Source organism: Vombatus ursinus, unplaced genomic scaffold (assembly GCF_900497805.2).
Source record: "Vombatus ursinus unplaced genomic scaffold, bare-nosed wombat genome assembly UNPS02014779.1, whole genome shotgun sequence".
In the NCBI taxonomy this organism is placed as follows: Eukaryota; Metazoa; Chordata; class Mammalia; order Diprotodontia; family Vombatidae; genus Vombatus; species Vombatus ursinus.
Genome location: NW_020954557.1, coordinates 1967232 through 1994086, shown reverse-complemented (window position 1 = coordinate 1994086; position 26855 = coordinate 1967232). Strand labels below are relative to the sequence as shown.

The 26855-nt window shown below is 38.3% G+C and overlaps 1 protein-coding gene across 1 annotated transcript in view; it reads left to right on the top strand.

Annotated features, from left to right (window-relative positions):
- LOC114045641 (uridine phosphorylase 2-like) overlaps positions 1-12400 on the top strand; it is a 46202-nt gene extending 33802 nt beyond the window's left edge. The window contains 1 exon segment of the mRNA XM_027865708.1: positions 11287-12400. Coding sequence (XP_027721509.1) covers positions 11287-11435 — 149 coding nt within the window. The 3' untranslated portion in view covers positions 11436-12400.
- The last annotated feature ends 14455 nt before the right edge of the window (positions 12401-26855 follow it).

Sequence of the window (26855 nt, the reverse complement as noted above, 5' to 3'; positions counted from 1 at the left end):
CCACACATCCAACCTGTTGCCAGGTCTTGTTGATTCTACCTCTATAGTATTTCTTCCATCCATTCCTTTCTTTCCATGTGTATGGCAACTATTCTAATTCAGGCTTGCATCTCTTCTTATCTTAAATTATTTAATAGATTCCTAAGTGGTCTTTCTGCCTCCAGTCTGTCCCTTCTCCCATATGTCTTCAACCACCATATGGCACTGTTAACCACTATGCTAGTCCTATTCAACAAGAAGGATCTGGATCTGAGAAAGTTCAACCTGACAGTGACACAATCCCCTCCTCCCCCTTATTGAGAAGCAATATGAGGAAGTGCCAGCTTCTCTATGTTTTTTTAGAGAAGAGACAATTGTTTGCACTCTAGCTCTGCCACTCTGTGGGTTACCGTGCTGTCTTGTTAGTTTAAGGAATATATTTAATATGGATTTTATCTAATGGAAATAGCTCTGATACTCCACCTCTTCCCAAATTCTCCTCTATTTCACTGATCCCTAGTCATGAAAACTGGATATAATGGAGTCAGCTCCCCACAGGAACAAGTAGGCATGCCTGGTAACTCTAACTGTATTCCTTATTTCCTCTCAATTACATATCCTTCACATCACTGTTCAGATTATCTTTCTAACCACTCCCAATCATGTCACTACTCTACTACAGAAAACAAAAATCAAAAAACTTTCAATGGCTCCCTATTAACTAATGAATGAAGTGTAATCCATATCCTGGTATTCAAGGCCCTCTACAATCTGGCTCCCAGTGTCTTTCTTATGCTCTATATTCCAGGCAAATGGAGTATTCTCTTTCCCTGTATCCTATTTTCTCTCTCATTTCCATGCCTTTGTCCATGCCATCATTCATGTCTGGAATGGGCTTTGCTCCTACTCTTTGAATTCTCTCTTTTGATTCAAGGACCAACTCAAGTACTACCTGTTCCATGATGCCTGCCCTGACCCTTGCAGGTGAAAAAAATTCTCCCTCCACATAAATTTTATAATTTATTTCTTATTGCAGTTTACTTGGAGTTAGTTATTTGTATACATTTCTTTCCTCACATTAGATTGTGAACTCTTTAAGAGCAGAATTGAAACTATCTATATCTCCAGGGCTTAACCCAGCTCCTTGCATACAGCAGGCACTTCATAAATGTTTACAGAATTGAATTGAATGCCAAGCTGCCTCCCATCATCTTAAATATCCTTTAGAAAGTAATTCACAAGCTCACCAATAAAAAAGTTGTTTCCAACCAAATTTATACACTATATTAGACCTACTTGGAAAGCTCCAGATAAAAAGTTTGCACAGCAAAAAAAAAGTTTCTTTTAGTGAGAATGATTACCACACAGCTGGAAAATGATAACCACATAACAGGATGTTAAAGCAAAAAATTTCAAAAACTGTACACTATCTGTATTTAACATGGTCGCTGTCTCTTTTTTGAAATTCAGTGCCATGAAATAAATCATCAACACCAAATATAATTTATCAAGCACCTACTGGGTGTATGATTCTGTACTAAATGTAAAAATAAGAAATGGTATTTTTATCTGATAATTTGATTCATAAGATTTTCTCCCTTCTATTACCCTCTGTTAGAACAACTTTTCTCCTTTGCTGCAAGGCTGATTTAGAGGCTAAATTAAAAATCCACTAGTAGGATTAGAATATAACTTCCAGACATAACAACTAAAAAGCATATGTAATGAAGCTTCTTAATCTATTTCTAAGCATCAGTATGGGATGTTACTTATGGGAAGCAATGATGTAGTGAAAAGCATTTGGGATTTGGAATCAGAAGACCTGAGTTCATTCATGTCCCAGCTCTGGTACACTCCCCTGACAAGTCTCTCCACCTCTGTGATTCTCCATTTTCTCATCTACAATGAAGCTAGATTAGATCAGAGCTTCTTGACCTTCTTGTGGGTCATGGCCCCCTTTGGTGGTCTGGTGAAGCCTATGGAGCCCTTCTCAGAATCAAATAAAATACCTAAGATTGCAAAGGAAACCAATTATATTGAAATACAGTTAGCTGAATTGTTTTGTATGTTTATAGACCCCAGATTAAGATCCCTTGGACTAAAGAATCTCTAAGGTATCTTCTAGCTCCAAAATCTTGGTTGTTAAATCAACATATACTTTCTGCCCATTCCTGAACCTTAGAGAAAGCAAGAAAAATACATGATCGGAAAGAAGTGTATGCTTATCTTATGTTATTTAGAACATAAGCTTAAGGGGGCAGCTAGGTGGCACAGTGGATAGAGCATTGGCCCTGGAGTCAGGAGGACCTGAGTTCAAATTCGGCCTCAGACACATAACACTTACAACAACATAGCTGTGTGACCCTGGGCAAGTCACATAACCCCATAGCCTAGCCAAAAAAAAACAAACCAAACCATAAGCTTGCATGGGGATAGTGACAGAGACAAGTAAAACAGATAGAAGTGCAGCTAAAAATGACCCATTCCAAGACCAAGTAGTGACAACTTCCTTAATACACAAAGGATCCCAATCACCCTTCCAGTCTTCCTCTCTCTTTCAGCTCAGGGCCCTTAATCTCCATAGGACTGCCTAGAACTCCCTCCCCCTATGCTGTCCCTTTTAGTCCTATCCTGTGTACCTTTTCTTTTCCCTCACAATCAACATTTACCTTTTCTACAGAGTTCACAAGGTGTTTGTGGACCTTGAGTCCCTTGTGCACGTGTTACTGGCCCCTGGAGGCTTCCAACCTTCATCATAACACAATCAATTTGACTTATCTCAATTTAAAAATAAACATTTGTTGGGTACTAACATCAGCACTGGGTCCTGGAGTCAGGAAGATCTGAGTACAAGTTTCGCTTCAGGCACTTACTGGCTGTGTGATCCTGAGCAAGTTAGGAACCCTGCTTACCTCAGTTTCCTCATTTGTAAAATGAGTTGTAGAAGCTAATGGCAAACCACTCCAGTATCTTTGCCAAGAAGACTCCACTGGGGTTACAAAGAATTGGGTACAAATGAAGTGACTTAACAACAACAAAACACTTAACCTCAATTGCCTCACAAACAACAACAACAACCATATAAGGCATTGTATTAGTTGCTAAAGATGCAAAGATAAAAATCAACATAGTGCTTACTCTCAAGGGGCTAATAATCTAATAGGATACATTTGTATATACATATATATACATACATATGCACATATACATATGTATATGTGTGTGTATGTATAACATGTACATAAGCATGGGCAGTGTGGTATGGATAGGGCACCAGACTTGGAGTCAGGAAGATCTATCTGGGTTGAAACATCACCTCATACATAAGCAACTTAATCTCTTGGGTCCTCAGCTTCCAGAGCTGTAAAATAAGAGAGTTGGACTTTATGGCCTTTTTAGCTCTAAATGTAGTAGGCCCTTAATTTATGCTAGTTGACAGAGTTGACTAACTAAAAGTTGGAATGAAATGAAAACAAAGGAAGATGCAGAGAAAGCTATAGGAAATTTGAGGTGAGAGATATTATTTTTACCTGGTTGGATTGAAAAGACCAATGGCACCTGATGGCCCTGAAGGAAGAGAAAGCCTTCAATAGGTAGCAATGTGGAGGATTTGTGTACACAAGACATGTCAGCCTGGTAGTCTACTTTCTCTGTAACATAGAGTATGTGAAGGGAAGAAGGATTAATTTTGTTGCTGAGTCGTTTTCAGTTGCGTCCAACTCTTTGTGACCCCATTTTGGGGGGTTTTCTTGGTAAAGATTCCTTCTCCAACTCATTTTACAGATAAGAAACTGAAGCAAATAAGGTTAAATGACTTGCCCAGGATCACACAGATAGTATCTGAGGCCAGATTTGAACTCATGAAGATAAGTCTTCCTGGTTCCAAGCCCAGCGCTCCACCCACTGCACCACCTAGCTGCCCCAAGAAGAATGAAAGAAGTCTGCAAAAGTTAGGTTTTTAACTGGATTGTGAATGGTCTTTAACACCAGCCTAAAAGTTAGAGAAGTAGGGAACATTTTTCAGCAAAGAAGAGACACTGTAAGGCCTACTCATCAGCAGGGTAGGATTATTTTAGCAGCTGTGTGAAGAAGTTTGGATTGGAGAGAAGGGACCTATCAGGGGGCTAGTACCCTAGTCAAGGTGAGAGTTAATGAGTGGAGTCAAGGTGAGAGGGTATTGAGTGGAGAAGAGAGACGCCAATCCATCTGAAATTAGAGATGCCGACAACGAAAGGAGAATCAACAGGATTTGGCAACTACTTGGATGGGGAATGAAGGAGACAGAAAAGTCAAAGATGGACTTGATCTTTGGAGCCTGGTTGACCTGGAGGGGAAAAAAAGAGAAGTTGAGAGTTCTTTTGGTGGGGAAATAACCATTTTGGTTTTGGACATGTTGGTTTAATATGTTGGAAAGACACTCAGGTGGGGTCGGTGACAAAAAGCTATTTATATCGGGCTTGTACATTTGCAAGTACTTTTAACACATGTTTGAGCCTCACAAAAAAACCTGCAAGTTAGGTATCATGAATGGTATCATTCCCATTTTGTAGTTAAGAAAACTGAGGTTCAGAAAGGAATGGATTTAGTCTATTCTGAGAGGCTATGTGGCACAGCAGAAAGGGTTGCAGACTTGGGATTCAATATTGTCAGGTGTGTAATCATGGGCAAGTCCTTTTAACTTGTCAGAGCCTCTATTTTCTCCTCTGTAAAATGGGGCTGATAATGTCTCCCATCAGAAGCAATATGGTTAACTGGAGAGAGATCTGGCTTTGGAGCCAGGAAGGTCTGGGTTCAAATTCTGTCAGATACTAGCAGTGTGACCATGGTCAAGTAACTTAACCTTTAAGTGCTCCACACAAATCTCTAAAACTCTAAGATATCAGAAGGTGCCAGTCTGCTTTTTTTTAATGCTTTCAATTTTATTAATTTTTTATACTGCAAACATTTACCACTTACTCCCACTTAGTGAGAGGTATTTTGTAACAAAAGTATGACAATATTAATAATACAACAACTTTATCTGAAATTCATGCAATATTTCAATCTTTAGCAACCCCTCACCTCTCTATGTAAAAAAAAAATAGTAGAAATCTATTTTCTCTACCTTCCTCCCATCCCCACTCTCCATCCCACTGGGAGGAAAAAAGCAAAGAAAAAAAGGTAAATTCCTTATAACAAATATGTATAGTCATGCAAAACAAATTCCCCAATGTCTGTACACAAAAATATATATGTTTCATTCCATACCCTCTCTGTAATAGACAACATGTTTCAACATCCATCCTCTGGAATTATCAGTGGTCATTTTATCGATCACAGTTCTTACAGTTTTCAAAGTTGTTTGTTTTCACAGTGTTCTCATATAAATTATTCTCCTTGTCCTGCTCATTTTATTCTTCATTAGTTCCAATCTGCTTTGGTAAAGAGAGGTTCCTCACCAGTATTTTCCTAAATGAATAAAATCACAGGTTTGGTCCCCCAAAAAGTGCTTTAGAAACCTTAACATACCATGGAAATATATTATTATGGTTAATATTATATTATTATTATGCTATTTTTCTTAGAGATTTCATCCACACTCTTGGTTTTAATAATCACCTCTATGAAGATGACTTCCAAATATTTAGCCCCAATCATGTGCCTGCACTCTAGTCTCACACCCATAGCCATGTGACTAATATTTCCACTTGAGTGTCCTGTCAGCATCTCAAACCCTACATGCCCCAAACTGAAATCATCACTTCCCCCAAAAAATCCATCCCTCCCCCCAACATACGTTGGTTAATGCTGCCATCATCCTCATCCTCCGATGGATAGAGGAGACAGGAAACTTGGGAACTTGGGAACTCACCCAAGGGCACTACACCTGAAGGCTGAACCTACACAATTCTACATGCACAGCATATGATGTTTATTAGCTGACTACTTACATCTTTTTTTTAAAAAAAATTTTATAACATGCGCAGATCTTTTTCCTCTCAAGGCTAAATCTCCATTGGCTGAAAGAAGTAAAATTCTGATTATAGATGCTAATCCTTTTGCTCTGGGAGCTTCTGATAAGAGAGTTCGATTCCCACTCAGTTTTTTGAAGACAATACATTTTGCCACTCACTCTGCTGAATGACAACACACTGAGCCTAATGTTTGTCTCAGATTAAGTTTTGCTGAAATTCCACTTTCTGTCTTTCCTTGTTTCTAGCCCACACAATCACTTAGTTATAGAGTCTTTCATAGGGGGAAGGTGGAATTCAGTTTTATTTCCTTTGACAGATACTAGAAGCACACAGAATGTATTCAGTATTTTCAACATTACCTTATTAAGTCCAATGAAAGGTGCAAGGAACCCTGACTTAGAATGCTTTTCATTCTGATATCCTCTTGCTGGCTGGAGTAAAGAAGAATACCTCACTGGGAATGGGGAAATGAATTGTGAAAGATGATAAATATTCCAAAAGATACCGTGGAAACAACTTTTCAGTTCCCTCCAGACTATTTGTTTCTAGTTTTTGAAAATCTTCTTACAGGGGATGAGGTAATGGGTGATGGTACTTCTCTGTGACCCTGTTACCTTGTGTATCAGAGCCAGCACTAGGAAGCTAATTTGACAGTCAGTTCTCCAACTCTACCAAATCCTGGGATAACGTCTTCCTTGCTGCCCTGCCCCCTCACACATGCCTCTCTCCCTTTCCCAGGCATTCTGAAACAATCAAAGCAGGTAGACTTTCAGACAGAGTCAGAACTAGCAGGGGACTGCTGGGGTTTTGTCTCAGATGCCTACATCATAGGTGGGATTCCACCCTATGATACAATGATCTTAGATCTCTTCCTCTTACAGTCTCTTCATTTTCAGTAACTCACTGACATCTAAGATCTTTTTAAAAAAATTGTTTATTATGAACTTAACAGGCATGAATGTTTCAATAACCAAAGACAACAGAAGAGAGGATGGCACATGTCTTGACCCCCTCTTAGAGGCAGGCTGGTCCGTTCCTCACACTTCCTGAAGCACAGGGCCAGTTGGCATTCTACCTGCTTCCTACTGCCATATTTAGACTTACCATCTGCCACCAATGCTCAACAAGGACCTCTAGTCCTTGAAAGTTCACTCCATCTGGCCCAATCCTTCTTCTTATCATCTGGAGACCTCTAGACCACTCTCCCTTCTCCCCAATACGTTTGGTGCCTGGCTCACAGTCTTCTTTTCCACCCAAGCCTTGCACCCCTCAAACACCCTGCCCTCAGAGTTCCTCATTGTCCTCAGATCTCATGGTATGTCCACCACAACCATCCTTCTCCCATTTGCCAACAGAATTTGTCCCAGGTACTGGGTTACAGTTAGTCACAGCTCTGCTTTAGCAGTGGGTACAGCATGAGGCTTTCATACCTCTCCTCTTAAAAACAAAAACAAGAACAAACAAAAAAAGTCCTTTTCAACTGTCTAAAATTTCTTTATCTAGTTACATAGCCTTATTTTTTTTCTGCACTTACGGATAAAAGACTTCAAATGCAAATGCTTGGGGTTAAGTAACCCTTGACTAAAGTTTATTTGCTCTAAAGGCTAACCTGATGGGTCTCCCAGCATGAAAGACCAGAAATAGAATATTTCCTGTTTTGAGGCAGCTAAGTAGCACAGTGGATAGAAAGCTAGACCTAGAGTTCAAATCCAGCCTCAGACATTTACTAGCTGTGTGATCTTGGGAGAGTCACTCAACTTCTGTCTCAATTTCCTCAACTATAAAGTGTAGATAATAACAGACAGATCCAACCTCAGACACTTATTAGCTTTGTGACCCTGGGAGAGTCACTCAACCTCGGTCTATCTCAGTTTCCTCAACTGCAAAATGGGAATACTAACAGCACCTACCTCCCAAGGTTATTGTAAGGATCAAATGAGATATTTGTAAAGTGCAAGCACAGTGCCTAGTGCTATAGAAATGCTTATTCCTTTTCCTTCCTTCCTTTAGATAAAGGAGAGGATGGACTGCAGGACCAGCCCTAAACAATGGTAATAGGGAAAGGGAGTGGAAAAGTAGAAAAGCAGTGAGGTACAGTAAGTAACGACCTGGTTTGGGATTCAGGAAGATCCTAATTCAAGTCCTACTTTTTTTATTAATTTATGTTGATTTATAAACAATCACTTCCATAACAATCTGATATAGGCTATACATATCAAGTCCTGCTTTAGACCCTTGCTGAGTGTGTGACTGGTCAAGTCACCTAATGTCTCAGTGAGAGCCCCAGACTTTCCAAGCCCAGGAACAGTTGCCTCTTTACATGGTAGAGGGAGTCCCTTGCACCAATGAAACCACAGACCCAGACCCAGACCCAGACCCAGACCCAGACCCAGACCCAGACCCAAAAAAGTGTGTGATGATAAGCAAGGCCTCAAGGCTGAAAATACCAAATCCAATCTAACAAGCATCTATTATGTATTTCTCAGTTGGAAGTCATAGTGCTAGCTATTTGGGAATACAAAGACAAATTTTAAAAAAAAAGAGTCCCTGCCCTGACGTTTATATTCTTCCTTGAGGATGTAATATGTGTAGAGATAAGTGTATGCAGGAGAATTAGAGAAGGGAGTGGACACTAACAACTAAGGAAAATCAAACTGTCCACAAAGACATCTTGGTGCTGTATCGTATAGTACCCGGTTAAGAATCAATCAATTAATTAATTCATCAATTAATTTAGGCATGTATTAAGCACCTACTATGTGCCTAAGTGCTGGGAATATGAAGGGTAAAACACAATCTCTGCCCTCAAGGAACTCATGGTCTAATGAAGATGACAACATACAAACACCTATATATATTCAAGATTTTGTTGTTTAGTCACATCTGACTCTTCATGTCCCCATTTGGGGTTTTCTTGGCAAAGGTACTAGAGTGGTCTGCTATTTCCTTCTCCAATGCATTTTATAGATGAAGAAACTGAGGCAAGCAGGGTTAAATGACTTGCCCAGGGTCACACAGCTAGTAAGTGTCTGAGGCTGAATTTGAACTCAGGTCTTCCTGACTCCAGGCCTAGCTCTCTATCTGCTGTGCCACCTAGCTGCCCTGCATTCAAGATACAAACAGGGAAAACTGCAGATAATAGCAGAGGTAAGGCACTGTTGGAGGAGATGGGGGTATGAAGATTTGAGCTAAGTACTGAAGGTAACCATGGAAGTCAGGAGGTTAGAGGGAAAGCATTTCAAGCATGGGGTACAGTCAAGGAAAAGGTTTATGAATCCCACATGGGTCAGATGATTAGCTCTGTAGAATCTCTGCATATTTATCAACTTTACATATATCTATATGTCCCTGGACCAGGATGACCTCTCTGAGTCCCATGCCACACTAACTTCAGGTCTGTGGACTGGCTTACTTTCTCAGTGACATTTTAATAGCTGGGATCCTTGATGTAGGCATCTGTGCCTTAAAGTAACAAACCTGTCAGGCTTAATTTTTTAAAAAATTGTTGTGTGTAATTAGTCCATTTTAATTGCTCTTGGAAATTGTAATCTTATGTGACAAGATTATTATACATTGCTTATTAATGGGGTCTCCAAGGCCAGAAAAATACCACTGAGATGGTTATGAACTGTCCTCTTTGGACTTTTTAGTCTTGTCCTTGAAATAATCAGAAAAGACATTCAGGAAACCCTGGTTCTGCTTCCCACTTTGTGGTATGACATGGACCGAATATACTTTTATCTACCTGCCAAGAGGAAAGGAATAAGAGAGAGACTGTCAACATTTCCTGTTCCCTAATGGGCACCTGTGGGCTTCATAGACTTGGTGATCATAAACCTGAGAATGTCTTGGTTCTACCCTTGCTCTGACAGTCAGCTTCTCAACTGAGTGAGTTTGAAACAAATAGGACCCTAAGTGGTGGAATACTTGATTCCACCCTGGTTGAATATTTTCATGACTTCTTATTCTGACTAGCAATGGCCCGAGGAGGTAGCTTCCCAAGAGGATTTCTATGTGAGGAGCATTGAGAGAAAGGCAACCTATTGAGTGATCTAGGATTCTTCTCTGTAGATTCAGAGAATTGCTGCCATCCTGGCTTTTACAGGTCACTGTCTCTTCTCCAGATGTATAACAGTTTTGGTTTTTTTACCTAAGGAAAAATAGTTGGGATGGGGGAGCAGCAACACATACAGAGGACTGATCAACTGTAGTTACAGTCACACAAAGAGAGGGGGCACCCCAAACCACCCTGAATGCACCCATCTCTTTAGATCTCAGAAGCAAAGCAGGATCACAGTTGATCTGTTCTTGGAGGGGAGACTACTTAGTGACTATTGAGTGCTATAGGCTAGATGAGGCACCGTGGTATAATGATAGGGTACCGAACCTGGAGTTGGAGATTCAAATTCTGCCTCAGATACTTACTAGCTGTATGACTTTGGCCAAGTCACTTAATTTCTCTGGGCTTCAGTTTCTACATCTGCAAAATAAGAGAGTTGAATTCGATGACCTGTAAGGTCTTTTCCAGGTGAAAATCTATGATCCTGTTATCTCCTCTTCCAGCCCACAACCCCCTTCTTTTGTTTTTCCCTAGATCCTCTTGTACCCCTGCCCCTGGCAAAGGATGGGCACAGCAGTCTCTGGGTCTCTACAGGGTAGACAAAACCTTAGCACTCTATTTCTAGTTATGACTATACTTCTCCCCACATCTAAGCCAGATGTTTTAAGATGAAAAACCAAAAATAAAATTTTTCTCTTCCTTGTTTAATTTCAGAAGGAAGGAGTGATTAGCTGGTCTAGTCACCTATGTTTATTTTTTTTTATCATTGGATATATTTTTTAAGCAATAATGTATAGACAGTTGTATTGTCACTAAATTGTCAATTCTCAAAAGACGGTCATCACCCATTTTCTCCTTTGTGGCTCTACTAAATGCAATCAAAAATTGGCCCTAATGTTGACAATATAAGATTTTGTACTGCACCGAGGCATTGACCTTCTCACCTTGGGTTCTTCCTTAAACAGCAAAATCAAACACTTTGCCTCCCTGGTGGCTGTTTCAGATATATGAGAGTACATTTTGCTTTGATTTTCCTCATTTTAATCAAGTATTATACAAAAGGAGACAGGGCAATAGTTATATTACACTTATTATAGGTTGTTTTGAGACTCCCTTATGTGAGTTACCATGAAAGTACAAAATATATTCTACACTGCATGACTTTTCTGCACCAATGCAAGAAAAACAACTCCGCATATATGGCCTAGTATAAGAGATGCAAATCATCTTAATATACAAAGGGTGACATGCTAATAACAATGCTTGTGTTTTGTTTTGTGTTTCATTTTCTAGCTGCTGTTGTCTGTGTTACCCTTCTCAACAGACTAGAATGTGACCAGATCAACTTGCCCCGTGAAGTCCTACTAGAATATCAGCAACACCCCCAGAAACTGATCTCAATCTTTATCAAAAAGCGCCTTGGACGATATAACCCAAAGTAATTTGCAAGCAGCCAAACTGTCCCTCTGCACTTGCAATTACATGCAAATTCCATTTTTGAAGGAAGCTTATATATGGCAGCCCCAGTGAAACCAATGACATGTTCAATTTTGATTTCTGGTCATGGTACAAAGCCCAAATCAAGCTCACACTGAAATACACCAGCCATTTTGTAGATATGATTACCAGTCAATCTATTTCTGAAACCCATCCAGACCTTCACGTTAGAACACTGTCAGACCATCTTAAGATTTGGACAAGTTTCAGTAGTTGAGCACACACATTCAAAATATTTACCTCTCAAATGTCAGTTTAATATGGATCTACATGGAAAAATCATCCTAGGGAAATGGGTCACACTTCACTTTGCTTCCATCTGCAGGGTTTCAGCAAATTAGAGAGTGGGAACTCAAAACCTAGGTAGTTATTTTTTATATAAATGATTTTATTTCAAAACAAAGGTAATCTGGGTTTCATATTTATTTCTGAGAGAAAAGACTTGGTAATCAGGTGGGGTAAGGTGGGGGAATATTTAACTATGTTTATAAAGCTAAATTATCTTTTAGCATTGGTAGTTTGTAGGATTTGTGTTTTTATTTCATAGAAAAATGACCAGCTTGACAAAGGAACTTTTGGAATTGGTGTTAAAGTTGAACCTTTTATAGAATATTATAACAGATTTTTCTCAGCACCTACATGATACCTCAATAGTCAGCTTGGCCCTCCAGGAAGCAACATACCTCTTTTAGGCTGTTCAGTGCCCTGAAATAATTGTCTAAGCCTTTGGCTCTTTTCCAAGGCTGACAAATGCAAGAAGGGGACAAGGTGATTGGGGGGAGGCGGGGTATGGTAGTTGGATTTTAGAACATGGTAGTAGGTGATGTTTTATATATAAATGATTTGTACATATGTTCATATATTTTAGATCAAATAAAGCTTTAATTACGGTCTCGTATACTTACTGATACTTTTGGTATAAGAGTCATTTTCACACCAGAAAAAAAAAGTAACTGGAGGAAAAACACTGTCAGCTGTCAGAAACTCTTAAGGCAGGTTTGTAGAGCAGTGTAATGTAGAAAGAACATGGTCTTGAAGTCAAAAGACCTGCATTTGAGCTGTGACTTTGACTCTTACCAATTGTGTGATTCTGGGCAAGCTGCTAAATTTCTCTGAACCTGTTTCCTATCTGCACAATGGGGATAATACTTGTTAAAATACTTCATGGTTTTGTTGTGAGGAAAGATGTTATAAATCTTAAGGTAGAGATTTTATTTTGATAGAGCCTTCCTACTCTAACAGAATACCAAATAAAGGACCCTTCTTCTGGCATCATGGAAGTGAGCTTAGAGATCAGCAACATTTCACTTCCCCACCAACTGTCTCTTCCACAATGACTCTGAGGGGTTTTTTCTCCTAATCCACTAGATTCTTGGGCTATCACCAGGTAAGAGGATGGTCAAGGGGATAGCTGAGTACTTTCCTTGGCACTTCTCCTTGGGGGAAGGATGGGGAGTAAGGGACAAAGGGATGACTTACAGTTCTGCTAAATATCATAGTTTATGGAATAAAGCACGTGCAGAACAGAATCTTTGGAGAGGCAATTCAACCCCTGCCTCCTCCTGTCAGTCATTCTCCTGTTCAGGGATCCCTCACAGAGATGGTGTTTCAAGGTTGACCTCACTACATAGTCCTCTGAGCTGCCATTACCATCTATACAAAAAATAACTAGGAACTCTTGTGCCCTGGAACAAGTGCCACAAACACATGGTACCTCCTGGAGGGCCAAACTGACTATACATATACTGAGAAAAATCTTCTATATAACTCCTTTTGTTGTGGCAAAGCATTGGAAACTGAGGAGACGTCCATCAATTAGGGAATGGTTGAACAAGTGGTATATGATTGTGATGGAATATTATTGTACTACAAGAAATTACAAACAGGCTGATTTCAGAAAAACGTGGAAAGTCTTATATGAACTGATGCAAAGTGAAGTGAGAACCAGGAGAACATTGTACACAGTAGCAGCAATACTGTATGAGATCAACTGTGAATGACTTAACTATTCCTAGCAATACCATGATCCAAGACAATCCCAGAGGACTCATAATGAAAAACACTATTGACCTCCAGAGAAAGAACTGATGGAGTCTGAATGCAGATCGAAGCATACTACTTTTTACTTTTTTGTGGGTTTTTTTTTTGGAGGGGAGTCCTGTGTTTTCTTTCACAACATGGCTAATATGAAAATGTTTTGCATGATTGCACATGTATAACCTGCATCAAATTGGTTGTATCTCAGGGAGAGGAGAGGAGAGGGATGGAGAGAGGGAAAGAATTTGGAACTCAAAAAAAATTTTTAAAGAATCTTAAAATTGTTTTTATGTGTAATTGGGAAAAAATAATATATTCAAAGAAAAAAAAGAAAAATTGCTAAAATATTCTAAAAAAAAGTACAACTTTAACATCAATTCCAAATTTAGTTCCTAGTAATTCTTTCATCACATTGGTCATTTTTCTATGAAATAAAAACATAAATCCAACCAACCCCCACCTATTTTATTTAAAGTTTTAAAAAAAATTATTGTATTTTTTTTTGTTTTTACAGCACCTTTATTTCTTTTTTTTTTTTCAACCAAAGACAAGATTTAGTAGAATATGTGTCATATTGGGCAGACTCTTAAGGAGTCTGAACATTAGTGTGCTATTGGCTAGATTATAAGAATCTGAACCACCTTTATTTCTTAATATAGCTCTTCCTTCTCCCTCTTCCCCTCCCAGTGAGCCATGTATTATAACAAAGAATAAAAAAAAGAGGGGGAAAAACAGTTCAGCAAAATCTAATTAACACATTAACATTGCGGTGCTCCACATCTATATTTTCTCGCCTCTGAAAGGAAGGGGGTGGAAGGAATCTTCTCATGCCTCTTCTTTGAGACCAAGCTGGATCATCTCAATCTCATAGCATTCAATTTCAATTTGGTTGCTTGTTTTTTTTTTCATTTATTTACATTGTTTTAGTCATTGTGCATATGGTGCCCTTAGTTGTGCTTCACTTTGCATCAGTTCATATAAGTCTTCTCATGCTTGTCTGTATGCACCATATTCATTATTTTTATAGAAACATGATGTTCTATTACATTTTGTACCACAAGTTGTTTAGCTGTTTCCTAGTTGATGAGCATCTACTTTATTTCTAGTTCTTTACTGCTACAGATGTTGCTATAAATATCTTGATAAATGGGGAGTCATTCTTTTTATCATTGAACTCCTTGGATTCAATGCTGGACAGCAGCAGCTCATCCCTCCTAATTATTCTTGCCAACTAGGCGCAAATGCTGTCAGCACCCCTTCTAAATTTGGGACCCTGAGGCAGAGCCCTGCTCTCCTTGCCCTACTTATGGCTCTTTTCTCACCATGACTCAGGTAGGTCAGGGCCACTGTTATTAAGAGAGAAAGCAGCATCTCCCACCACCTCAGGCTCACTGCTGCCCTGGCATTTAAACGATTGTCCTGGTAAGAAATGGAAGCCTGCAGAGACCTACATCTCCACCTTGGCCTCGTTTCTTCTAACCCTGTTTTTGTCCCCATCACCATACCAAGTCTCTGCCTTTCAGGCTCAGCTAAAGTGCCACCATTTCTATGAAGCCATTTCTGATTTTCTCCCCATTACCCAATCAAATTATTAGTGCTTTTCCCAACTTCAAATAAAGCACTTTGATCTACTTTGCCAGCTTCACTCCCTGGAGTGTCTCATATGTATTGGTGTTTTTAATCCTCAGGAGAATATAAGCATCTTGAAGGCAGGGACTGTTTCACTTTTGTCTTTGAATTCCAAGCACCTAATATGATGCCCATTGAATTGAATTGTGTTTCTTTACCAACACATAGGTGTTTAATGTGGATTTTCAAACAGTCCTGACTGGGAAGCAATTGATTAACATATATAAAGGCAGTGGTGTTATATAATATCATATGTGAAGCCCATTAGATAGAGGGGTCAAATTTTCAGTCAAAGGATCTGAGTTTAAATTTGAGCTCATACGCATAGAAGCTGTGTGACCCTGGACAAGTCACTTAACCTCTGATAATTTCCTCAACTGCAAAATGGAGATAATAATAATACCTACCTCCCAGACTTGTAGTGAGGATCAAATGAGATCATATTTGTAAACTACTTAGCACTGTGCCTGGCACATAGTAAGCCCTTAATAAATGCTTGTTTTCATCCCTCCTGGGATTGGAGGGGGTGGGATAGGATGGGATCTAAATCAGTTCCCATCACATTCTAGCTCTGTTTTGGAGGCTTTTAATTTCATTTTACTATTTTTAAGCCAAGAAGAAACTTCTCCATAATTATCTGAATAGGTCTTTTGAACTTTCTCCAGTCCTTTCCCCTCCTCCCCTCTCCCCTTTCTTCTCCTCTCCTCTACTGTGGTTAGATTTGGTAGTGGCATGAAGGGGAAAAGAAGAGAACTATCCTAGGATGGCTTGGCCCTAATTAAGGCAACACCCATGTATTATCTTCTAGAAATAAAATTCTAAAAATGTTGAAATTTTCTCACAACCCACAGATACCTCAGGCTTCCTTTCAATCATCAATTAATTTTCCTCTTCAGAGCACTCCTTTATGTAAGTTATCATTAAAATGCCCCAAGAACTTTGTTCTCCTCTAATTCAGTAGTTTTCACTATACTTACTTCAAGGATCCCTGATTTCATTGGTGTGAATGACCCTTCATCAACACCAATAGTAACCTCTTCATGTTTTAGTAGATAATTCCAACAGTTGCTGTGGTCAAAAAGTTGTCACTCGGTGGTCTACAACAGAGATGTAGAACACAAAGTCCCTGGGCTACATGACTCTCAAGTGTAATCTCAATCAGATTAAAATTAAATTGGGAAATATTTTTTAAATAAATAAAAATGAAACAAAGCATAGATAGCGACATATGACAACAGGGATCCTTAAGTACAGTTTCTAATTACAGATCCTTAAGTAAGTTTCTAATTCAGTTTCACTCTACTGGACTACAATCTCTCAAAACTGTCAGGCAAAGCTTCTGATGACAAAGAGTTCATTTCTAGGCACACACTTAATGTGTTTCTTATATTTTTTTTCTCAGAATTTAACAATCAACAGCAAACATTTCAATATTCAAAAAACAACAACTAAAAAGAAGATTGTGTAAGAAACCATGAACTGGGGCATATTGTTTGGGCTTTTTAGAGTATATATTAAGTTTGACATAGGCAAATTGCTTGCCTGCTCAATGGGTGGAGGGAAGAGAGGGAGGGAGGGAGAGAATTTGGAACTCAAAATTTAGGGAAAAATGTTAAAAATTGTTTTTACATGTAATTGGGGAAAAATAAAATAAAATATTATTTTTAAAATTTGACATAGGGGAAACAAAAACTCAAAATCAAAGCACCTTTGTAGGACCTACAAGAGTCTTTGATATGCTAACAAAACTGCAAAGCATCACCCCCATGCCAAGTCAGAGCTCTAGAACAGGACATTAGTATTCCTCATTATAGCCACCCTAAAAAATTGCTTTGATACTCCTTCACCTTACACTCTTTTTGACCTAAAAAAAAACTTACCAAAGATAATTCCAATCACTCCCAGCTCTTGTAACTCTTCCTCAGAGTTAAATTATTTGCCTCTTCTACGTCCCTTCTATAGGTACAAAGTTATATTATGAATACACATAATTCTCTTTCTTTACTAATCAACATCCTCTCTCTTTTTTTTTTTTTAAGACTGGGTCTCCTTGGCTGAAAGTACTAGGGGCTATTCACAGTCCTAGTCCTACTTTGATTGGCAAAATAATTTTGACCTCTTTTATTTTCCAGGAGACACAGTTTTGCCCCTCTGTAAGCAATTTTGTGCCCTTTCTCTTCCCAGGGACTCACCATATTAATGCTGAATTTGGGGTAGACACCTGAACAGCTTAGCCCTCTGCAGTTCAGAATTCCTGAGCTTGAGAGATTGGTCAACCTCAGCTTTCCTGGCAACACGGATTACAGTTGTCTGCCACCATTCCTAGCCCCTCCTCCATATTCAATTTCAACTGAAAAATCACCTCTTCTTGCGTTATCACCTGTATAGCAGATTTTTTAAAAATTCAATTTATTTGTTTTTTAACATTCTTTTTTTTAATTTTGATTTTTAAATTCTCTCCCTCCCTTCAGCCCCTCTGCCACTGATTGAAAAGGCAAGCAGCATGATATTAACTATACATATGAAATCATACAAAATATATTTCCATATTAGCCATATTGCAAAAAAAAGTGAAAAAATTATACTTCAATTTGCACTCACTTCATCAGTTCTCTTTCTGGAGGTAGATAGCATTTTTCATTATGAGTCCTTCAGAATTTTCTTGGATCATTGTATTGATCAAAGGAGCTAAGTTTTTCACAGTCAATTATCATTACAATATTACTATTTCCATGAGCAATGGTCCCCCCATTCTGCTCACTTCACTCTGCATCAATTCACCTAAGTCTTCTCATGTTTTTCTGAAAATAGCTCCCTTGTCATTTCTTATAGCATTATAGTATTCCATCATAATCATATATCACAACTTGTTCAGCCATTCCCTAATTGATGAGCATCCTCTCAATTTCCAATTCTTTGCCACTACTGCTATAAATATTTTGTACATATATATATATGTACATGTACATATACATAAATATTTTGTACATATGGAAACTTCTTCTAAAAACTTCCTGTTTATATCCTTTAACCATTTATCCATTAAGGAATTACTCTTTTTTTCTTAAATTTGACTCAGTTTCATATATATATATGAGAAATGAGGCCTTTGTCAGAGAAACTGCTGTGTAAAAAAAAATTTTCCCCAGTTTCCTGTTTTCTGATTTTGGTTGCATTTGTTTTGTTTGTACAAAACTTTTAATTTTGTGTAATCAAAATTATCCATTATACTTTCCATGATCTTCTTTATCTTGTTTGGTGATAAACTCTTCCTTATAGGTAAAAATTTCCATGATTCCCTAATTTGCTTATGATACCACCATTTATGTCTAAATCAGGTACCAACTTTGACTTTATCTTGGCTTACAGTGTGAGATGTTGGTCTATACCTAGCTTCTTTTTTTTCTATTTATACTCTATTTATTTTTAGTTTTCAACATTTACTTCCACAAGATTTTGAGTTCCAAATTTTCTTCCCATCTCACCCCTTTCCCCCAGCCCAAGATGGCATGAATTCTGAATACCCTTTCTCCTAATCTGCCCTCGCTTCTATCCCCCTCTTCTTTTATTCCCTTACCCTTCTATTTTCCTGTAGGACAGAATGGATTTCTATACTCCATTGCCCGTGTATCTTATTTCCCAGTTGCGTGTGAAAACAATTTTTAACATTTGTTTTTAAAACTTTGGGTTCCTAATTTTCTCCCTTCCTCTCTCCCCACCCACCCTCATTGAAAAGGGAAGCAACTTGATACAGGTTATACATGTGCAGTCATACAAAAACACTTCCATAGTAGTCATGTTGTGAAAAACTAACTATATTCCCTTCATCCTATCCCGCCCCCTGTTCATTCTATTCTCTCTTTTAACCCTGTTCCTCCTCAGAAATGTTTGCTTCTGATTACTCCCTCCCTCAGTCTGCCCTCCTTTTGATCATACCCCAGCTCTCTTGTCCCCTTCCCTTTCATTTTCCTGTAGTGTAAGATAGATTTCCATACCCAATTGAGTGTGTATGTTATTCCCTCCTTAAGCGAAATCCAATGAGAATAAGATTCACTCATTCCCTCTCACCTTCTCCCACTTCCCCTCCACTGTAAAAGTTTTTTCTTGTCTGTTTTATGTGAGATAATTTACCTCATTCTACCTCTCCCTTTCTCCTTCTCCCAGTATAATCCTCTCTCACCCCTTAATTTTTTTTTAGATATCACCCCTTCATCTTCAATTCATGCTGTGCCCTCTATCTATCTATCTGTATGTATGTATGTATGTATGTATGTAAGTATGTATATGTATACATATATTTTTCCCCTCCAACCACCTGAGTACTGACAAAGGTCTCGTGAGTAACAAATATCATCTTTCCATGTAGGAATGTAAACAGTTCAACTTTAATAAGTCCCTTATGATTTCTCTTTCCTATTTACCTTTTCATGCTTCTCTTGAGTCTTGTATTTGAAAGTCAAATTTTCTATTCAGCTCTGGTCTTTTCATCAAGAATGCTTGAAAGTCCTCTATTTCCCTGAATGACCATTTTTTTCCCCTGCAGGATTATACTCAGTTTTGCTGGGTAGGTGATTCTTGGTTGTAATCCTATCTCCTTTGCTCTCTGGAATATTATATTCCAAGTTCTCCAGTCCCTTAATGTGGAAGCTGCTAAATCTTGTGTTATCCTGATTGTGTTTCCATAATACTTGAATTGTTTCTTTCTGGCTGCTTGCAATATTTTCTTCTCGACCTGGTAACTCTGGAATTTGGCTACAATATTCCTAGGAGTTTTCCTTTGGGGATCTCTTTCAGGAGGTGATTGGGGGATTCTTTCAATTTCTATTTTACCCTCTGGTTCTAGAATATAAGGGCAGTTTTCCTTGATAATTTCTTGAAAGATGATGTCTAGGCTCTTTTTTTTTATTTTGGCTTTCAGATAGTCCAATAGTTTTTAAGTTATCTCTCCTGAATCTATTTTCCATGTCAGTTGTTTTTCCAATGAGATATTTCACATTGTCTTCTATTTTTTCATTCTTTTGGTTTTGTTTTACAGTGTCTTGATTTCTCATAAAGTCATTAGCTTCCATTTGCTCCATTCTAATTTTTAAGGAAATATTTTCTTCAGTGAGCTTTTGGACTTCCTTTTCCATTTGACCAATTCTGCTTTTGAAGACATTCTTCTCCTCATTGGCTTTTTGGACCTCTTTTGCCATTTGGATTAGGCTATTTTTTAAGGTGTTATTTTCTTCAGTATATTTTTGAGTCTCTTTTAGCAAGCTGTTGACTTGTTTTTCATGATGTTCTTGCATCACTCTCATTTCTCTTCCCAGTTTTTCCTCTATTTCTCTTACTTGCCTCTCTAAAAACTTTTTCAGCTCTTCCATGGCCTGGGACTAATTCATATTTTTCTTGGAGGCTTTGGATGTAGGAGCTTTGACTTTGTTGTCTTCTTCTGGTTGTATATTTTGATCTTCTTTGTCACCAAAGTAAGATTCTATGGTCTGACTTTTTTTGGTGCTGCTTGCTCATGTTCCTAGCCAATTACTTGAATTTTAAACTCTTATTAAGGTAGGGGTCTGCTTCCAGTGTGGAGAATGTACTGTCCCAAGTATAGCAGGGAGCTAGAGAAAGAGAAGGAAAAAAACTTTGCCCTTTCCTCTGAGAGAACTGATCTTCTCTTTCTTGTATTTAATAAGTAATTATTATATTGGGATCAAGGTTTTTCCCCTTTTCTACTTTCTCATCCAGAAATCAACCATTGTGGGAAATCTTGCTTAAAGACTTACCCAGGCTAAGATCTAATCAAAAGCAATAAAAAAAATTCTAAGTTTGAGCTAATGGGAGGATCTCTGCTCATTGTGTTTACTCAGACAGTTTTGGGAAAATGTGGATTCTCTCTTTTACCAGACAGGTAATAGGGAAATTTATAAGTCTTTTTAACCAAAACTTAGTTGCTCCAAGTCATGTACTCCCAAGATCCTCATTTTAATATAGCCAACCTCCCATTACAATATTCATTCTCTAATTAATTGTTAACCAATCAGAGTTGATTGCTACCCTCAAAAACATCAACTCTTCTGAGAGCATGTAAACTGTGAGTCCTCTGCGATGAGGGGTCCTTGGTATTCAAGAGAACCATTGATATCCTTTTATTAATAAATAAGCTGGCCTTATTAATAAAAGTATTAAATTACCCAGAAATAATGTCTTTTTAAGCTTTTAAAAAGTCATATTCCCTTTCAACTAGCAATGAGAGGTCAGATTCAGATCAGAAGGATTCAGTAGGGGTGGAAGTCTACCGGAAGTGTCTCCATATTTAAAACTAAAAATGACTAGAGATTTACATTTGGGAAATCTTTGGAACTAACATTCATAGGATCAAGTATTTAGAGCTGGAAAAGATTGAAGAGACCATCAAATCCAGCCCCCTCATATTACAGACGAGGAAGCTAAGTCCCAGAAAGATTATATTAACTTGCTAAGTGTCATATACCTAGTCAATGTTAGAGGCACTTTATCCATTCTGGCACCAAATTGCCCAGGTTTTGTTTTCATTCTTTCAGTGAACTTCTCCTCTATAACAATATTAAACCCATGCTTGCAAGCGGAGAATTGACCTCAGTATATAGGAAAGTACTGAGCAAAAAAGTGTCCCAAGGTTCCTGAATGGGGCAGATGGACTAAAACAAGTGAAGGATTTTGTGTCTTGAATGTCTCAAATACAAGGGTTACATTTTAGGGATTTGTCTGGAGAAACTTTGTTAAAGTATCTATTTTATACATTTTCTTAGTTGAAACTGGATCTAGGGCAAACTAGGCTTAGTGGGTATTGTATTATTATCCCTTGTAGTAGTGAGAATGAGCTACAGAAATGACTTTTCAGTTGTAGTAGACTGTTGATACTGGAATGAATGCAAACTGACATCAAGTCCTATTGCTTTGAGGGATGCTGTGATGAGGAGCCCATTAAAGGTGCCTATAGATTGTTTTGAAGCCTCTAAGCAGGTATATAATGCTGGGTAAGAGGTTCAGAAGGGAAGACAATCCAAATGCTATAGTGGGTGAGTCTTTTTGCACAGTGGAGACTTTCTCAATTTTCTAGAGGGATGGGGTAAGGAGGGGAATATAGAAAGGAATCAGAAAAATCTCTCCCTCAGATACTGGGTTCTTGACCATTCCTGACACTATGTTTGACTATGAATGACTTAAGTTATTGACCTTCATAGTCAATGAGATCAGTCTATTATAGTCTTTACCCTAAATCAGGGACGTCTCAAAATAGATTTGGAATTTACAAGGGGAGTCATAAGTATTGGAAAAGAGGTGAATGTAGCTGCCTTGTTGTGCCCAGATGCCAACTAGTCTTATGAAGTTTCTGTGTTGATTTGGGAAAACATTTGCCCCTTATAGTGACTGTTGGGTAATATAGAGAACAAACAGGAGCCTTGGACTCGAAGTCCCTGACCATTCATGTGCTGATAACAAAAGAGAGAGCAGATCTGAGAAAACACACACAGGTTGTCTGAAGTCCAGCACTTCCAAGTTGCTCCCCACCTGCTTAATAGCACAAATACATCCTGAGTGATTTGATTTTGAATATTCTCTAGTGTGCAACTAATAGAAAGAGCAGCTAAAGAAGAAAACACAGTGCTGAGTATGAAGGGCTTTGGAGGGTGGGAGTGAGGCATGGTGTCAATGACTTCCCTGCCCATGTACATCAATCACTTAATATAAAAAGGTTGATATTGTATGTTTTTACATGTATACATACATACATACATACATACATACATATTTCCTCCCTCTTATACTGCCCAGAAAGCCAAATTTGTAGCAAAGAATAACAGACGGGGGAATACATAATACACAAACCAAGTCTGACAGCATATTTAGCGTTCCTCACCCATAGCTCACCACCTCTGCAAAGAAGGAATTGAGATCCATTCTTATATCTTTATTCAGGCCCAAGCCTGGTCCCTGTAATTTCACATCATTCAATTATGATTTCTGTTGTTTTTTTTTTCCATTTACACTGTTGCAATCAATTAATCAATTGATAAATATTTATTAGGCACTTACTATGTGCCAGCCACTGTGTTAAATGTTAGTGATACAAAAAGAGGCAAAAGACAGTCTCTGCCTTCAAAAAGCTTACAATCTAATTTTGGGGAAGCAACATGGAAACACATATATACAAAGCAAGCTATATACAAAATTAATAGGAAATAGTGAACAGAGGGAAGGCACTAGAATTAAGAGGGGTTGGGAAAGACTTCCTATAAGGATAAGATTTTAGTTAGGGATTAAAAGAAGCCAGGGAAGTCAGTAGGCAGAGTTGAGGAGAAAGAAGATTCCCAGCATGGGGGACAGCAAGAGAAAATACCCAGAACCAAGAGGTGGAGTGTCTTGCTTGTGGAACAGCCAGGAGGCCAATATCACTGAATCAAAGAGTATGTGGCAAGGAGAAAGCTTTAAAAAGACTGCAAAGGTAGGAGGGGACTAGGTTATGAAGGGCTCTAAATGCCAAACGGAGCATTTTGTATTTTCTCCTGGAGGTGATTGAGAGTCACTGGAGTTTATTGGGGGGAAGGGAGGGTGACATAGTTGTACCTGCTATAGTCATTGCATATTCTACTTTTCTGCTTCTGTTTATTTTACATAAATTCATATGCCTTCACATGCTTTTTTGTACTCTTCACATACATCAATTCATATCACATTGTAATATTCCATTGTATCCAGGTACCACAATTTGTTTAGCTCTTCTCCAGCTGATGGACATCTATTCTGTTTCCAGTTCTTTGCTACTACAAAAAAAGGGTCACTATTAGTATTTTGGTGTATATAGGAACTTCTCACAAAACTTTGGTCTTTGGGGGGTATACACCGCAAGTGGAAGCTCTGGGACCTTTTAGTCAATTTCTTTAAATAATTCCAAATTGCTTTCCAGAGTGGCTGAGTCAATTCACAGCTCCATCAGCTATATATTACTGGGGGTACATCCATCTCTACTACTCTTTGGGGATACTGATCTGGCTTTTAGAGTAATGTAGCACAATCTCAGACAGCTACTTGGATGGTAGGTAGAGTATGCAACAAAGTCAGAATACCTAGGTTTGAATCATGCCTCAGAAACATACTAGTTATGGGATTGTTTGTAGGCCATTAACTTCTCAAAATATTAATTTCTCCACCTTCAAAATGGTGATAATAATATCTGCACTACCTACCTCACCAAAAAAATTGTTATTGTGAAGAAAACCCTTTACAAAATTTAAAGTACTCTACAAATCTGAGTTTTTATTACTGAAGGATCAGAGATGTAGCCAGTGTTATTTCTAAATGGCTTTATCTTCACACAGTGCACCCTTAGCAGATAACTGACCCCTAGCTAATGGAGAGGTACCAGATTCTTCCACAGAACACAAGACTAATGGGAAAGAGACACACAAATATAATTTACTTTCCAGCTTACTATTTCCCAGATAGTCAGCAATCCATAAGAAATTACAAAAGGGACAGATTCAGGGAATTTTGAGAGGACTTATACATATAATAATGCAGAGTAAAGTGAGCAGAACTGGGCAAAGAGTAAAATGATGACCACATTGTAAGGGAAAACAACTTTGAAAGATTTAATTATGATCAGTGCAAGACCATCTACCATTCCGGGAGACTGATACTTCCCGCCCCTAGTCACAGAGGGACTAAAAGCATAGAGTGAGACATACATTTTTCAGTCAGACAGATGGACACACACACACACACACACACACACACACACATACACATACACACACACACACACACACACATACACATATACACACACTGCTGCTCCAGTATTTACCCCATACTTTACTTGTTAAAGGGAGAAAATTTAGTTGCCCATTGATTTGTGCTTTGGAATGTTGGAGGAAAGAACAAATCTATAGACCTATAACCATTAGACCACAAGAATGAGAGAACATTTTAAAGGTCTGCTGCTTAACTGTGGCTTTAGTGCAAAAAATATTAAGATATTCTTAATATTCATTCTTAATAATTATAATAAATTATAAACTCTTATAAATAAAATTATTAATTATCATAAATTCTTAATAATAAATATAATTAATAAATATATAATAAATTCTTAATAATAAAACATGGGAGTAGATGGGTGGCACAGTGGATAGAGCACCAGCCCTAGAGTCAAGAGGACCTGAGTTCAAATCCAGCCTCAGACACTTGATGCTTACTAGCTATGTGATCCTGGGCAAGTCACTTAACGCCATTGCCTAGCCAAAAAAAAAGAAAGATAAAACAGGACCTTGAATGAGTAACCATTGGTCAGACAAATCCTGAAATGTAATTCCTTAGAGTGGCATACACTCCCAAAGAGTGAGTCCCCTGGTGAAGAAGATTCCCTTACAAGTTTTGTTTTCTTGTGAGAAAATGTTGGTACCCTCAACCAAAACTGGAAAAATTGCTGGAAGACCAATTTGAGGGAGAGGAGAATTAGTTTCACCTTAAACATTTTGAATTTGAGATGTCTACAGAACATCCATGGAAAGATAGTCAGCAGGCAGTTAATTTTGTATGACTATAGATCAGGAATGAATGAATGAATACCCTTCTTTGTATCTCCAGAGCTTAGCACAATGCCTGACACAGAGTAGACATTTAATAAATGCTTTTTTACTTTATTTGAAATAAAATCCATATACAAAGTAATTATGGGATGTGAACAGTATGAGGACTGGTTGAATTAGGAAAGGTCTCATGAAAGAAGTGGAACTGAACAGAGCTTGAAAGGACCTAGAGATTCCAGGAGGCAGAGATGAGGAGGCAAGGCATTTTAGGCTTGGGGAATGGTTTGTGCAAAGTTATGGAGACTGGAGACAGAATGCTGAGTATGGGGGATAGCAGGTAGATAGGCTTGATTGGCTGGAATATAGAGTATGTGAGGGAAAGAAAACTGTATTCAGCCTAAAAAGAGAGGTTGAAGCCAGATTGTGAATTGGTAAATTCTGGACAGGGGAGTTTGTAACTTGTCCTGGAGGCAAGAGGGAGCCATTGAAATTTCCTGAGTAGGGAAGTGACATGGTTCAACATTACTGATAAAGTTCACTAATATTAAATCTGTGGTCGAGCTAAGTTCACTTGTCTTTCCTGATTTTCATTCTGATGTAGTGCCATAGGGTTAATTTCAGTCATCTATACATACTTGGTATTTACTAAGTATACATGAATGAATAATTTCAGTAATTTATCTGAGTCATTTTGAATTCTAGCCCCTTCTCCCAAGGTATTAGGGAATTTATCCAACTTGTTTTTCACCAGCTTAATGAGTATATTATCAATGTTATCATCCAGGCCATTAATATAAAATGTGTCATAATACAATCCCTTTCACCAACCCCCCCCCCCAAATCAGTCTGGCAGTGCTAAGGTCTAGACCATAGTACTTAACTTGTTGATGAGAATGTCACATATGACAAATCAAGACCTGACTGAAATCCAAAGAGATTTCATCTCTTGCTTCTCTTATGTACTTGGCCTGTCACTGTAGCCAAGAGGAAATTAAATGGGACTGGCATATTCTGTTCTTCACAAAACCCTACATTGCATACTATCTGGTTTCTCATGCTCTTCCACAGGTCTAGGCCATAAGCCAAATATCTGATGATTTGGGCCATTGAGCAGAGCTAAGATAGATAGTCTCTCACCACCAA